This window comes from Polypterus senegalus, chromosome 1 (genome assembly GCF_016835505.1).
Source record: "Polypterus senegalus isolate Bchr_013 chromosome 1, ASM1683550v1, whole genome shotgun sequence".
Lineage (NCBI taxonomy): Eukaryota > Metazoa > Chordata > Cladistia > Polypteriformes > Polypteridae > Polypterus > Polypterus senegalus.
Window position 1 is genome coordinate 321,024,656 of NC_053154.1, and position 14,674 is coordinate 321,039,329.

The 14,674-nt window shown below is 44.3% G+C and overlaps 1 protein-coding gene across 1 annotated transcript in view; it reads left to right on the top strand.

The window, feature by feature from the left end:
- Positions 1-10,933, top strand: part of kcnk18 (potassium channel, subfamily K, member 18) — a 35,460-nt gene extending 24,527 nt beyond the window's left edge. The window contains exon 3 of the mRNA XM_039737081.1: positions 6,486-10,933. Coding sequence (XP_039593015.1) covers positions 6,486-7,288 — 803 coding nt within the window. The 3' untranslated portion in view covers positions 7,289-10,933. The remainder of the gene's footprint in view (positions 1-6,485) is intronic.
- The last annotated feature ends 3,741 nt before the right edge of the window (positions 10,934-14,674 follow it).

Here is a 14,674-nt window from a genome sequence, read left to right on the forward strand (position 1 = left end):
TACTTTCTTAGGTATCGCTCCCACTTTTGTTGCACCTCTGATGGTCTCATTTCTTATTCTGCCCTTTTTTTGTCATTCATCTCAATGTTCTCATTTCTGCCACCTCTAACTTCTTCTCCTGCACTCCCTGACCGTGTCTCCACTCCATACATCACTGCTGGTCTTCTCACTGTCTTAAAACCTCACCTTTAGTCCCTGTTAATTCTTCAATCACACAAAACCCCTGATATCTTTTTCCATCCACACTGCACTCTATTGATTATCTCGGCATCCAATTTGCTATGTAGAGCTACCACTGATCTGAGATATTTAAACTCCTCCACTCTTTTCAATATCTCTCTCTGCAGGCTAACTTCTGAATCCTGATCATTAAACCTTGTATACAGACGTGGACAAATTAGTTGTTCCCCCCAGCTCATTGACAAAGTGCCGAATGCCTCCTGAAAAGTAATTAAATGAAAAGCGATTGTCCCCTGTGCCTTTGATGTGTCATAGAGTAAAGCAAAGCAAGTGTTACAAGAGATCAAGGATTGCTTCTTCCACAAAGAGATTCTTAAATGGCCTGGACACATTTGTTGGTACCCTTAGAAAAGATCACAAATAATGGGATTTGAGCGATTTTTCAGATTCGTTGTTTTCTTGACGTTCTATTCCAGAAGTCTCCAATTATGCAGTCAGTCATTCAGCCAATTTAAATGAAGACAAGTCATCACTCTGCTGTTTGGTGTCATCATGTATCCCACACTGAGCATGGACCAGAGAAAGCAAAGGAGAGAGACGTCTGAGGAGAGCAGAACGAAAATGAGAGGCAAGCTTTACAGCCAAAGGATAAAAGACCATCTTCAAGCAGTTTGATGTTCCTGTGACAACAGTTGCAAATATTAAGAAGACGTTTAAGGTCCATCAGACTGTAGCCAACCTCCCTGGATGTGGCCGCAAGAGGAAAATCAACCCCAGAATGGGCAGACGGATAAGTGAGAATGGTAGAAAAAAAGCCAAGGACAACTCCCAAAGAGATACCAGCTGAGCTCCAAGGTTGAGATCCATCTGTGTCTGATCACACCATCTCCCTCTTTTTGAGAGACAGTGGGCTGAATGGAAGAAAACCCAGGAGGGCCCACTATAGAAAGAAAAACATAAAAAGGCCAGATTGGCAAACCACAATGCTTCTGGGAGAATGTCTTTTGGAAAGATGAGACCAAACTGGAGGTTTTTGGGAAGTCACATCAGCTCTGTGACCACAGTCAATAAAATGAAGCTTTCAAAGAAAAGAATACCAGACCGACTATGAAATGTGGTGGAGGCTCTGTGATGTTTTGGGGCTGCTTTGCTCCATCTGGCATGGGGTGCATTGAGTCTGTGCATGGAACGATGAAATTGCAAGACCATCAAGACATTCTGCTACAAAACATCCTGCCCAGGGTCAGAAGGCTCTTTGTCAGTTGCAGGTCATGGATCCTCCAACAGAATAATGAGCCAAAACACACAGCTGAAAGCAACCAAGAATGGTGAAGAACGAAACATTGGACTACTCTGACGTGGCCTTCTATATGAACCCTGATTTGAATCCATCGATCACCTAAGGAAAGAACTGAAACATGAAGAATCTGGAGAAGACCCCCTTCAAACCTGACACGGCTGGAGCAGTTTGTTCAGGACGAGTGGGCAAAACGACCTGTGGACAGGAGTCTCATGGAGAGCTCACTTGTGTGCAAGGACTGCAAACTTTAAAGGATATGCAACAAAATAATTAGGTGAACGGTCCCATCATTTTTATCCATGCCATTTTCAGTTGTGTTCTTATTTGAAACATTCTGTTGAATCGAAGCTCTAAAACAAAGCCTGCTTTCTGTTGAATAAACAATGATGGGGGCCGATGACTTTTGTCAAGTTTTGAGTTATTTCAGAGACTTCTTTTGTCATGGAGCGGTACTACCAACTGTCCACGTCTGTATAATGGATGAATTCATTCTAGAATAACTTTGACAGGCAAACCATCATCTCAGAGGCAGTTCAGATAAAGATTAGCAAGTACAACATCTTGTCTGAAGAAGGGGACTCTAAAGCCTGCATATTGTAATCTGTTCAGTTGGCCAATAAAAGGTGTCATTTTGCTTGACTTCTCATTGCATCCATAAAGGCTAACAAGGTACAACGCCCCACTGCTAAAAAAGCAAATTAAAAATTCAAGTCACACCATCCATCCATCTATCTATCCTCATAACCAGCTTCTCCAGGGCAGATGGACTTTATCCCAGAAATCCAAGAGTGTAAGGAGCTCAAAATAAAAATAAAAATTCTTGTGCTCCTCTGTGATCAAGGCCTGGGTTAAAACAACATCAGAAGGCACGTGTTATGTTCTGACCAAGACACAGCTGTTAGTCAGTAGAGTTCTAAATATAATTGAGGCTGAAGCCTCATCCTTTTTGCAGTTCATTTTTATCTGATCTCGTTATAAATAGCTCATTTGTGCCCCCCGAGTGCTGACTAGGACTTTGCTGTCTATCAGCTTTCTTCATATTCAACTTTACATTCAGATCTGCAGGCTGGCCACGTGAAGGTGACCAAATGTCTCCGCTTTTCTTCTGACACAGTTAGTTAGCTTTGCTCAGACGACTCTCTCCTTTGCTTTCTCTGGTCTATGCTCAGTGTGGGACACACAATGACAGCAAAAGGCAGAGTGACGGCTTTTCTCCATTTAAATAGGCTGAATGACTGATTGCACAATTGGAGACTTCTGGAATACGAATTCAAGAAAACAGCTATTTTGAAAAATTACTCCAGTCCAATTATTTGTGATCTTTTCTCGGAGTCTCAACACAAGTGACCAGGCCATTTTAGAATCTCTTTGTAGAATAAGCAAAACTTGATCTCTTGTCACACTTGCTCTGCTTTACTCCGTGACATATCAAAGGCATACAGGTACACAGGGGACAATGGCTTTTCATTACATCACTTTTTCTGGGGGCATACGTCACTTTTATAATGAGAGGTAAGGGGACCAACACATTTGTCCACATCTGTACATACTGGCTTTGTCCCAAAGAAGAAATCAGCCCTAGAACACGTGTTACAAAGATGGCAGGGATTTTGATTTGGTGCAGGCGCAATACAGCACGATGTACAGGACGATGTACAGTAGTTTCCAGTTTGGTTGGTTTCATGCCCAGTTAGGTTATTTTTAAATCCTTTATCTGTGAAAAATTGGTTTGGATGTGACCCTTCATTTTGGGCTATTTTTAATGAAATTGTGATTTTTGTCTTCTTTTTCCTCTTCATCTTTTCACACTTCTATGTGGGGTTGATGTGCTTGATTGGCCTTCTCCATAGAGCTTGGTCCTGTGCCTTCTTGCCTGTTTTCTTCTGTCCATCCACCCTTAATTTCTCTTACCCTGGACTTCATTCCCATCACTCTTTTGCCCACATATTCATTGTCTCTCCTCATCGCATGTCCATACTATTTCAGCCTACCGTGGGAGGGACGGCTGGCAGCCCAATCTGCCTGGGATGCCCAAGAAGTGGGAGGATGGGGGAAGGCATCTTCTTTAGGGCACTGCCCGAGAAGAATGCTCGATAGCAGTTTCAGCTGTACTCTGGATTCCCACAGGGCATCATGGGACTTGGAGTTCTTTACCTCAGCCCTGTTGGGTACCGTGGGTGCCTCCAGAGTGTGCTGCAAGGACTGAGGAGCTATATATCATGAGATTTCTGCCTTACCTGGAAGTGCTTAGAGACCATGTTGGCAGAAGAGCAGAAGTACCTCCGGGTTGGCCAACATAAATGAAGTTGCCGGCCACGCAGAGATGAGGCGGAGCAAACTGTGTCCATCATACAATATCTGAAAATAAAGAAGAATGAAGGTCTCGGGAATGTTGATGTGCTCAGGTCCCTAAAACATTTTAACAGTTCACGTAGTACTAGGTTGTTGTACCGTGTTAGCCATTATGAATGTAGAGAAAAGCCAAGCAAAATGACACCTTTTATTGGCTAACTAAAAAGATTACAGTATGCAAGTTTTCGAGGCAACTCAGGCCCCTTCTTCAGGCAAGATGTAGGATTACATCTTGCCTGAAGAAGGGGCCTGAGTTGCCTCGAAAGCTTGCATACTGTAATCTTTTTAGTTAGCCAACAGTTCACGTAGAAAAGAGAAAATCAATAATTTCAGAAATGTCTGCTATTGCACAATAAGCCATGGAATTAAAGAACGGGTTTAATTAACAACAAGAATCAGAGCCTAATTAAGCAACTGGTTGGAGTGAAATTGGTTGGAGTTTGAGGCCCTGATTTAGTTGGTCTTTCGTCGGCTCACTCACGTCACATTTCATTTCTGTTTGGGTACCATTTAAAGAAAGAAATGAAGCAATTCAGAGGAACGATGAAGACATTCAAGGGAACAAACTGTTAAAAAACAGGTCAATTAAAATGAATTCAAAAGAAGTTAATTAGCAGCAAAAACAGGTCACTAATTAAGAAAACGGTTAGAATGAAAACTTGCAGCCACTGGGACCCTCCAGGACCGGTGTTTGAGACCCCTGGTTTAGAGTCACCATTTAGCCTAACTGGTGGGGTTCCAATCCACTGAAGGGTCCGCTCACTCACCTATGGACAATTTTTCATTTAGAACTGCCAGTTAACCTAACCTAGATGGGGTACCAGTCCATCACCGGGCCCTGTAACACCCACACCTATGGGCTCATTTACGTAGATTGTCAGTTAACGTGATGTTGATTGGGTGCCAGTCTACCACACAGCCTTGTCATACATGCACCCACACTCACTAACACAAACAGGACCAGCAACAGGACAGGTGATATCTTAAAGGATATGCCAAATTTATAGTTTGTTAGCATAAAATCTCTGGAAGGGTTATAAAGTGAGTTTTAAAGAATTCGCCCTAAGTGGATGGAAACCTCTGACTTCAACTGTAGAGGTGGCAGTTGACCTAACCTGAAAGGGGTGCCAGTCTGTCATAGGGCCAGTCCATATACACACCCAAACTGACCGGTAAGAAACCAATTTGGGAGTGCATAGAGAAATCCACAGAGTGTAGCGGGTCCGTGGCTATGAAAGAATGGTGGCTTTTTAAATAATCCATTTGGCCACGTCAGTCTCTGTGGGCGCGATCGTGCAGCCGCGGGGAGTTGTTGAGGTAATTGGGGCGAGTCACACCTGCATGTGAGGGTGCAATCGTTCTCAATTTCTCAATCGGCTCCCTGCGGTGCGTGATTGACGTACTGTGCCCACAGAGCCGTATAAGAACGGGCCGGCACAAGAGAACAGAAGAGGAAAAAAAGAGACGTAAATAACAGAAAGAGAGAGAGAAAGGCATTGGGGCAATGAAAGTGAGTGGACGAGCCAGCTAGTTGTTGAAAGAGGTTGGCATGGTCAAGGGTCCCACGTCGAGGGAAGGATAAGCGCTACAGGGACGGATCGTGCCCATTGACTATAGAAGAGTGGGTTTGATCATGGAGGAGTCCGCCCTATTCAGCCAAGATGGGGGTCGGTAGTGTGAGGACCGCGGCAGCTGAAGTTTCTCCCGTTGAGTAAACCTTGGGTGAGCTGGAGAGTCTGGGAAGGTGCTGTGCTTGGCTGGTGTGACCCCAAATGTCTGCTGTAGGTTTTAGTCTCGTTCTAGCCTTGTCTGGATTTTGCCTGTTTTTTATGGATTGCTTATTTATTGACTTTGGAAAAACTGCACTATTTATTTGGACTCTTTGTTTGGTTTTATGTATACCTTCCCCTTGCTCCGTTTGGTGTCCTCATTGTCCAGCTCATCCAGTTACATTACAGACAGTGTTGGCTTCAAGAGGCTCCCAAAAGTGAGATGGGAGCATGGAGCAAGACCCACATCATCACACGCAGGCAGTGCCCAAGTCATGATTTGATCCCGGAAGAACAGCAGCAGTACCCATTGTGCCCGTCTGAGAAACACAGAACATGAAAGCAACCTGAGGAATGTCTTGAAGACAACCAACAATATCTTGGACTCCAAACGAGGTTCAGATCAGCCGGTGCTGTGACTGTGTTGTGGTAGCTGTTGCTAGGCAACAGGGGTGGGGCCACTTTCCAGAAAAAAAAAAAAGGGTTGAAAGCGGCTTTGGGCCTGGCAGGATATCGAAATGCAAACCGTCCTGTGTGGTCCGACCACGTGGCTTAGTGCCTAAGGACCAGACTTCAGACCACAAGGCTCCCAGTCCAGTATCCACCTCAGGGTTATGGGGTGGCCTATTAAATCTGATAATTGTACAAAGGCTATTGTAGTAGGCCTGTGTTCTTGGGATGGTGAAAAGGCGCCATATAAAATAAGGTTTATTTGTTTGATCAAGAGATCAGAGGTTGTAATGAGATAATTCTAAATCAGTTTGACATTAGTCAATGTGGAACCAATGCTTGTTAACATTCAGCATGATGGCCCTCGGTCACTGTCTTTTATTGTATCTGTGCCACATGTCCAATAACTAATGCCCTTCCATGTTTCTCACCAGGTTACGGCCATATCTACCCAATCACAGGAGCTGGGAAAGTGGCCTGCATGGTGTACGCCATGATCGGTATCCCGCTCATGCTCTTTGTCATCGCAGACGTCGGAGACGTGCTGGCGGTCATCTTCTCCCGATCCTACAACCGCCTCAGGAAGCTTTACTCGAAGAACAAGCCCTTACTCCCAAAGCTGTGTCCATCCCAACAAAAGCCTCAAGAGAACATGCCGTCCCGTGCATACTGCTTCACCAGGGACATGGTGGCCATCAAGGAGCCGATGAGCATCACGCAGGTCCTGAGCACGCAGTCTACCATCAAGAGGAAGTCTCTGCAGCTGAAGAATGCCGAGATCTTTGACAAGATCATCGCCAGGGAGAACATTCCGGTGGGCAAGCTGATGAGGAGCACTTCCTGCCCCGAGCTGGACCGCCTGCATAAGCCTTCTCCCTTTTCTATGTGGGATTTTACAGGAATAGGAGAGGAGCTGGACAAGTTGGATGTGCCGGTGACCCTCATCGTGGTGGTCATCCTCACGTACATTTTTCTGGAGGCGAGTATTCTCCGTCTCTGGGAAGATCAGTGGACCTTCTTTAGTGCCTTTTACTTTTGTTTTATCACATTGACCACAATTGGTTTTGGAGACATTGTGCCCAACCATCCCAACTACTTCATGGTCACCTCCTTTTTCATCATTGTCGGCATGGCCATCATGTCCATGGCGTTCAAACTGGGCCAGTCCAGAATAGTCAGCTGCTACAGGAAGCTGATTCAACTCATCAGCGGTGGAAAGGTGAAGAACCCTGAGTAACATCAATGCAACGGGCGAGTTTTGTGTTTTCTCAGCTTCTGCACATCGACTTCCATGGATGACTGTTCACTGCTTGCTGCACGGTCAGCTGTTTGTGGAGTGACGCAGCGCATGTGGCCGAGCGAGTGACAAAAATGACCTCAGGGATCTGAATGAAGCAAGCATGGCAGACAGACGCATACGAATGGGGCGTCCTATTAGTCTTGTGCCAGCATCCTGGGATGGCAGGATGAGTTTTCTTGAGCTGCTGTTTATTGAGTGTATGATATTTGTGATACCAAATCTGGCCTTTAGGGGGCGACAGATGCATATCTCAGTTCTATCCTGAACACAGTCTTTCATTACTAGGGGTTGACAGGAGCACGGCAGGACACCAGCCATAGACAGGATGCCAGTCACTCACAGGGCACACTCACACATTTACTCACAGTTTAAAAGCTTGTCTTTTGGATGGAGGGTTGAAAACAGAGATGGAGGAGGAAACCCACCTATGACTTGAGGCGTTTGTAAAGACTCAAGGTCTGGAGAGTTATGAGCTTAACTACCATGCCACTCTCTCCATACTGTGAGTGGGCCAGGATTAGAACTCAGATGTCTGGAATTTGGGAGGCAGGAGTGCTACCTGCTATGCCACCAAGGCACACATCCCCATACAAAGAGTGAGTAGGCCATGAATTGAACCCAAGTCTCTAGCATTAGGAGGCACAGGGGAGAACCACTATGCCATCCTACCATTGCTGACAATGAGTGGGACAGGAATAGAGCCCACATCCCTGGTGTTACCTGCTGGTGGTGCTAACCACTATGCCTTACATCACAAATACAAAGCTTCAGTAGGCCATGAATTGAACCCACAACTTAGGATTTGGGAATCGGGGGCAACTGCCACTTTGCCACCCTTCCTTAAACAGACATTAAATGGGCTATAAATTAAACTAAGAACCCTGGAGTTAGCAGAAAGCCATGCTAATCAAGGTACACTTCTCCAGAGTAGGCTATAACTCAGGTCTCTCGAAGTGCTCGCCACTATGCTGCCATGCCACACTACCCCATAAAAACTCTGAGTAGGCTATGAATTGAATCCATGTCTCTAGTGTTAAAGGGTTGAAGCACACACCACTGTACCATTCTTTCCAATACTGATAATAAGTGGGCTATGAGTTGAGCCCAGAGCCCTTGGGTTAGGAATGCCAGTTACTAGGTTACCTTGCCCATCTGTATCTGCAAGTGGCACCTTCAGGGAAAAAGTACGAAGTTAAGTTGGCACCAATGGAGACAATACTAGAACATTCCCACAGGAGAACACAAAGTGCCATAATGGGAACTGATGTTGGTGAATTTATAGAGCACCTTGCCTTTTCCCATTCAGAGCTACGCACCTCCATAATGGTTTACTCGCCTTAACTTTGCCACACGTGGCTTCTGTGTCAGCGTCCATCCCTTGTGTGTCGACGTCACACGTTCTCCCCATGTTGACCTGGTTTCCCACGGCTGCCCGACATTACCCTAATATTGGGTCATTCTAAACTCTCTGGGGGTGAGTGAGTGAGTGTGGGTTGGTTGGTGCCCTGTGATGGGCTTGGTACCACCTTCTGGATGAGTCCCTGACTTGCTCCTGCACCCTGGCTCCCTGAATGAAACAGGCTGTAGAAAAATCAATGGATTGTTAGCTTAACAAAGTGTCAAAAATGAAAGGAGCTATATAATTAAAACATAATTATTTAAGGTGCCTCACAAATTCAGCATCCTGGATTGAAATTCTATGCCCAGATATTGTCTGTATGGACTATGCATGTTCTAACTGTATCTGTAAGCATTTTCTAAGGGTACTACAGTTCCCCTTGCCCCCCAACCCAAGGATCTGCAGGTTAAGGTAACTGGAGACTGAAAACTGGCCCTGTTTGAGTGCGTGTTTCATGAGAAGACCCTCCAGTGGACTGGCATCCATGTTTACTACCTGATGATGCTGTCGGGATAATCCACAGTGACTAGGGGGGTCTGCAGGTAGATGGCTGGGTGGATGTGTTTATGATTCAAGTAGGTTTTTGTGTGGAATTTGCATGTACGCCCCTAAATATCTTCACGTCCTTTTCTCTCAGAGCTCAGTGCCCCCCTGACTGCTGCATACGAGTCTAGCAATGGTCACTATGATGCCAGTTCCCATATTGGATCCTGCTTTGCACCTCATACTCCAGTCTTACTAGTGTGAGATTTCTGTGTTAATATTTTAAATTCCCTTTTATCCATATTTTTTTTTTAATTAAAATAAATTCATTTTCAGAGTTTGCACTTTTTAAAGGTCACAGAAGGCCTAATTGTGAACTAGCAAGAATGGGCATAAAGCAGGGGGCTGTCAAAATGGGGTGGCAGTCTACCATTTGATCAGAGCAGTGCAAATAAAGACCGACCATCACAGGTCTACTAGTTCAGTATTAATTTGTTTAATGGGTGCACTCAAAAGTGGCATTGTGCCTTTATATAGCGCCTTTCATGGTGACCACTACACCAACATGGTTTATATTTGCATTTTCCATACCTGAACCACAGCAGATAGAAGACGACATACAAATTCAGTACTAGGGAGCGAACTGACAATTTTGTGATTTTCATATAGTGCCTCTCATAACGTTTCACAGGCATAGATGTGTCACACTCGCGGACATACAGGAGTTCAGTAATAGAGACTAACACTGTAACGTTTTTATTTTATAGGCACAGGACATTTGGTTGCATATTTCTGCTCAGGGGCGGAGTCAGCAGGAGAGCAGGGAGGGCGTTAACCTTTGGCCACACCCACATTATGCCACCAGTATTACGTCCTTCCTCTCAACAACCTTCTGCCATGCTGTTCTCCCAGCTCAAGTCCTAATGGGGTCTTACAGACAGGACAAAAAAAATATTTAACATCATTCTCGTGCACCCTAATATAAAGCCTCGTATAAATAACAAAAAAATAATAATATTAAAATATATAATAAATAATGCAGCTCTAAAGTTTTAAAAGGGCACATGTTAATCGCCACAAAACTACTGCCATACATGCTGCCTGTTGAGAAAATGGCTAAACACGCATCCTGTTGAGGAATATTTCAGACATAATTTAATAAATATTGAAATAAATAAAAACCCTGAACTGGCTAGAGCCCGCCCACTCAACTTTGACGAGTGAAGGTGGCAGTTTTCATTTCACTGTGGATTTCATGTTGCATGCGGTGTCATTGAAATAAAAACACGAAGGAACAACTAAATAAGTACATAGCAAGAAAAAAAAAATGTAATTATTTATGCTCGCATATAACTGTTTTTCTTATTTATTAATTGGCACATTTTCCAATACCGTAATGACCAGGGTATACTGGGGACAGAGGACTCGATTTAGCACTTTGTTGAAAGATTGTGGTAGTTAGTTCTGAATAATAGTTTTTAGAGCTCGGGGACCCACTACTGCCTTCCTCAACTGCTCCTCCCCACCACAGAGGTCTTTTGTGGCTCCATGTATGCTGCGCCTTGTGCCCGCACATTATGCCAACAGCATTACATCATTCCACTCTGCCAGGGTGAGAGACAAGCCTTCTGCCACACAGTCTCCCAACTCATCTAAGGCTTGCAGGTGGCCATGCATTGAAAAAGAGGCAAATCCCACTTTTGCCACCAGTGTAACAGTGCAGGAGACAAGGGAATGGAATTAACTACTAATGAGTGGCTATGAAAGGAACTGCTGGCGCCTTCAGCACCCCTTCCACCATGCCACTCAGATCTTTGGTGGTGACAAGTGCTTCCAGCTGTTATACATCCCACACGGCTCCATCTTACTTCACTGGGGTTCAGAGGCAACCCGTATGCCATACTGTTCCATCTCTCCGTGAGCCAACCCATGCCCAGGGTCCACATCCTGGCTGATGGACTTAACATCCTGGGGATGTATAAGAAGTGCTCTCTAAGCACACACACCCCTCGCCCACCTACTACTCATGGGACTGTTTAATAGCAAGCTTAGGTATTCACAACAGGAGTGTGCCCCTTTCAAGTCAGGACCCTGGGGCACTACAACATTATACATTTTTTTTATCTTTGTTCTCCATGAAAATATCCATCCATTATCCAACCCGCTATATCCTAACTACAGGGTCACGCTGGAGCCAATCCCAGGCAACACAGGGCACAAGGCAGGAACAAACCCCAGGCAGGGTGCCAGCCCACCGCAGGGCACACACTAGGGACAATTTAGGATCGCCAATGCGCCTAACCTGCATGTCTTTGGACTGTGGGAGGAAACCCACGCAGACACGGGGAGAACATGCAAACTCCACGCAGGGAGGACCCTGGAAGCGAACCCAGGTCTCCTGTGAGGCAGCAGCGCTACCCACTGCGCCACCATACCGCCCCATGAAAATATGAGATTAGAAATTATTTATGGACGTCACAGTAAAAACGCAAGAGGTAAGTAACATATAAAATACATCGCGCTTTTGTCGGTGAACCATAAAATACAGTAATGTCATTTTTTGGAGAGAGTGTTTCTACATGTGCTGCGTCCGCGCCACGGCAACAGAAAACCCGCCTTTCGCCCTACAGCTGCTTTAATTGGCCAGCTTCTCTAGGTATCCCCGCCCACTCGGACGACCCTCGGCCAACTGAGGAGCGTTATCTCTGGCGTGTCTGGACCCAGGATGGGTCATTCCATTTATGTATGTATGTATGCATGTATTTATTTATGTCAGGATTACTGCTCCACGTGTGTCTGGTACAAACGAATACACAAAATAGCGAGAAAGAGATCCCTTTACTTCAAGTCTACTGCACGTTTTTGCTTCAAAAAAGAACAAGTTGACAAGGGGGACATCCGATCAAGGGGGATCACCCGATGAAGGACGCGACTACAAAAATAACACGGACAGATGGGAAGAAAAACTTCAGTATTGAGTGACAGATGACAATGGAAAAAGTAAAAGTGACGACATCTCAGTGGCCTTTCACGATTTGCAACGTTCAGGCTTAACATTCAAGAAAACAACCGATCTGCGTAAGTCCTAACATCAGACGCCCATCCTTTTCAATCAGATGTTAAATCCTTGAGATTTTTTTGTGAGTTGTGTAGTGGGTGTGCATTTAAATGAGGGAGTCAGGTCACTAAGAATTACTCACTAACAAGCTTGATGCCCACCCAGGTTAAAAGCACTTGCTTCGCCACTACTTCTGTTTTCGGATATCGTAGGTGACGTGACACAATGCCATTCATACAGGGGTCTTTCTACTCACCATTATTTGAAGATACTTCACTTTTAATATCTGAAAAATTCTACAGTCTGAGCACTGGAAGGTTGGATGTGTCATTCTAGGTTCAAAGAGGTAAACCGAGGTAGAGCCATTGTATTTCAAAGTTCCGTATCGACACCACTAGGGGGCCACACTGCGCTAAATGTAAGCAGTCCATCACGGGGAGTCCATTCATAAAAGTGTTTCAAAACGGAGTCATTCTTGTATGTGCCAGGCAATTTATGCCATTTCCGTCTAACAAAGATATTATTCTACCTTTTCTTTATTTTTTATCGCACTATTCAATTGTAACCCTGATCATGACTTGAACTAAGAGGGGCGGATGTTCAACTGCTAATAATTGACATTCTATTGTAATCCTATTAGCCCAGTAGCGGTGCATGCTCTTAAAGGCGCTAAATAAAATAAAGATTGATCGGTGGGCACATTATGGAAAGCCACTTAGCTTCAAACAAGATTTCACAGGAGAATAAACAACACCAGAAATACTGGAAAACCAAACTAACCTACAAATGTATCATATGGGAGTTACGTTAATACAAGGAAGCATTTAAAAACAGGACCAAATAAACGAATCGAACATTGCTGTAAATCAGACAAAGGACTGACTGTAATGAAGAGGCTCATATCTGGAATGGCAAAGCAACTTCATCGTCATTGTGAAACGTGCTATATCCGAGTACGTTCAAAACTCTAGCAATGCTTCAAAGCCAATGATTTTGCCGTTTTTAACATGCGTGATGCCGTGTTCTGTTTATTTGATTAGTAATTCACCCTGAGCTCTGTGATGAGTTGGCATCCCGTCCAGGGTTGGTCTCCGCCTTGAGCTCAGTGCTGCCGTCACCAATGGGTCTGAATTGTATTAGGCGGCTTTGAGATTTTTATTATGTTATACATTTTGAAATGACTGCAGAACTTTGCCAATTGTGACCACTCGTCAGAAGAAATGTGAACAGAAGACATTAAACGATATGAGAATATCGTCGCCTTAATGAGCTCACTGATGTGTTAAAGGGGAAAAAAGAACTTAATGAAAAAAAATCTGTAACAAACTTTGACTGTACATTTACAGTATATCACTGGCTACTAGTTGCATTACTTTCACAGTATGTTATTGTATCATATTACTTTATATTAGAATAAAAACAATAGCGTTCGACGACTTCCCTGTAAACTGGGCCACAAAACTAATGCGATATAGCAGCATACTCCTGTCAAATTACATTTATTACACATTTGCAAAATACTTTACATTCATTTCGTGATTTTTTTACATGTCAGCTGTAGTAATCTACGGGAGATTCGTGAACGACTCACTCTTTTTTTGAACGTTTCTTTTCAGTGAATCACATGAATCAGTTCGTGAGCACGAACGCATCGATTTAGTGGAGCTCAACAGGTCTACAGGCGTTAAAGCGCATGCGTGTCCTGCGTGACGGCGTCATCGTCTTCCGTTTCACTGCCGCTGCCCGCCGTCGAAAGTGTAAAACGCATGCGCAAGAACCGCGCGATTCTCGAGTCTCGACTCATTATAGGATGGTCCTGATCTAATTATGCAATTTTCATTACGCTATAACTTATTAAGTTTATTACATAGAAAATGACCCAAAAAATCCCGGACCATCGAGAAGTGTGCGAACTGACGACATGAAGAATCGTCTTCGCGCCGAACTGGAATCGTCCCCGCATAAAGCAAAGTCATCCAGACGATCTGGATCAGCATAATTAGATCTGGACCACCCTGTAGATTTGCGAACGAGTCACTACCCGAGAGTTAGTATAACGATTCCATAATTTGATTCATGAACAAATCATTACGATTGGCATATTTCTTATTCACATGTGATTCTGTAATATGACAGCTTATTTTAATTATGTATCTGAAATATGTTTTTCATGCTTTGTTTATGGAAACAGGGCAATGGCGTATTACTTACTATGTTAAATATATGTTATATATCCATCCATTATCCAACCCGTTATATCCTAACTACAGTGTTACGGGGCTCTGCTGGAGCCAATCCCAGCCAACACAGGGCACAAGGCAGGAAATAAACCCCCCTGGGCAAGGCGCCAGCCCACCGCAATATATGTTATATATTTCTATAT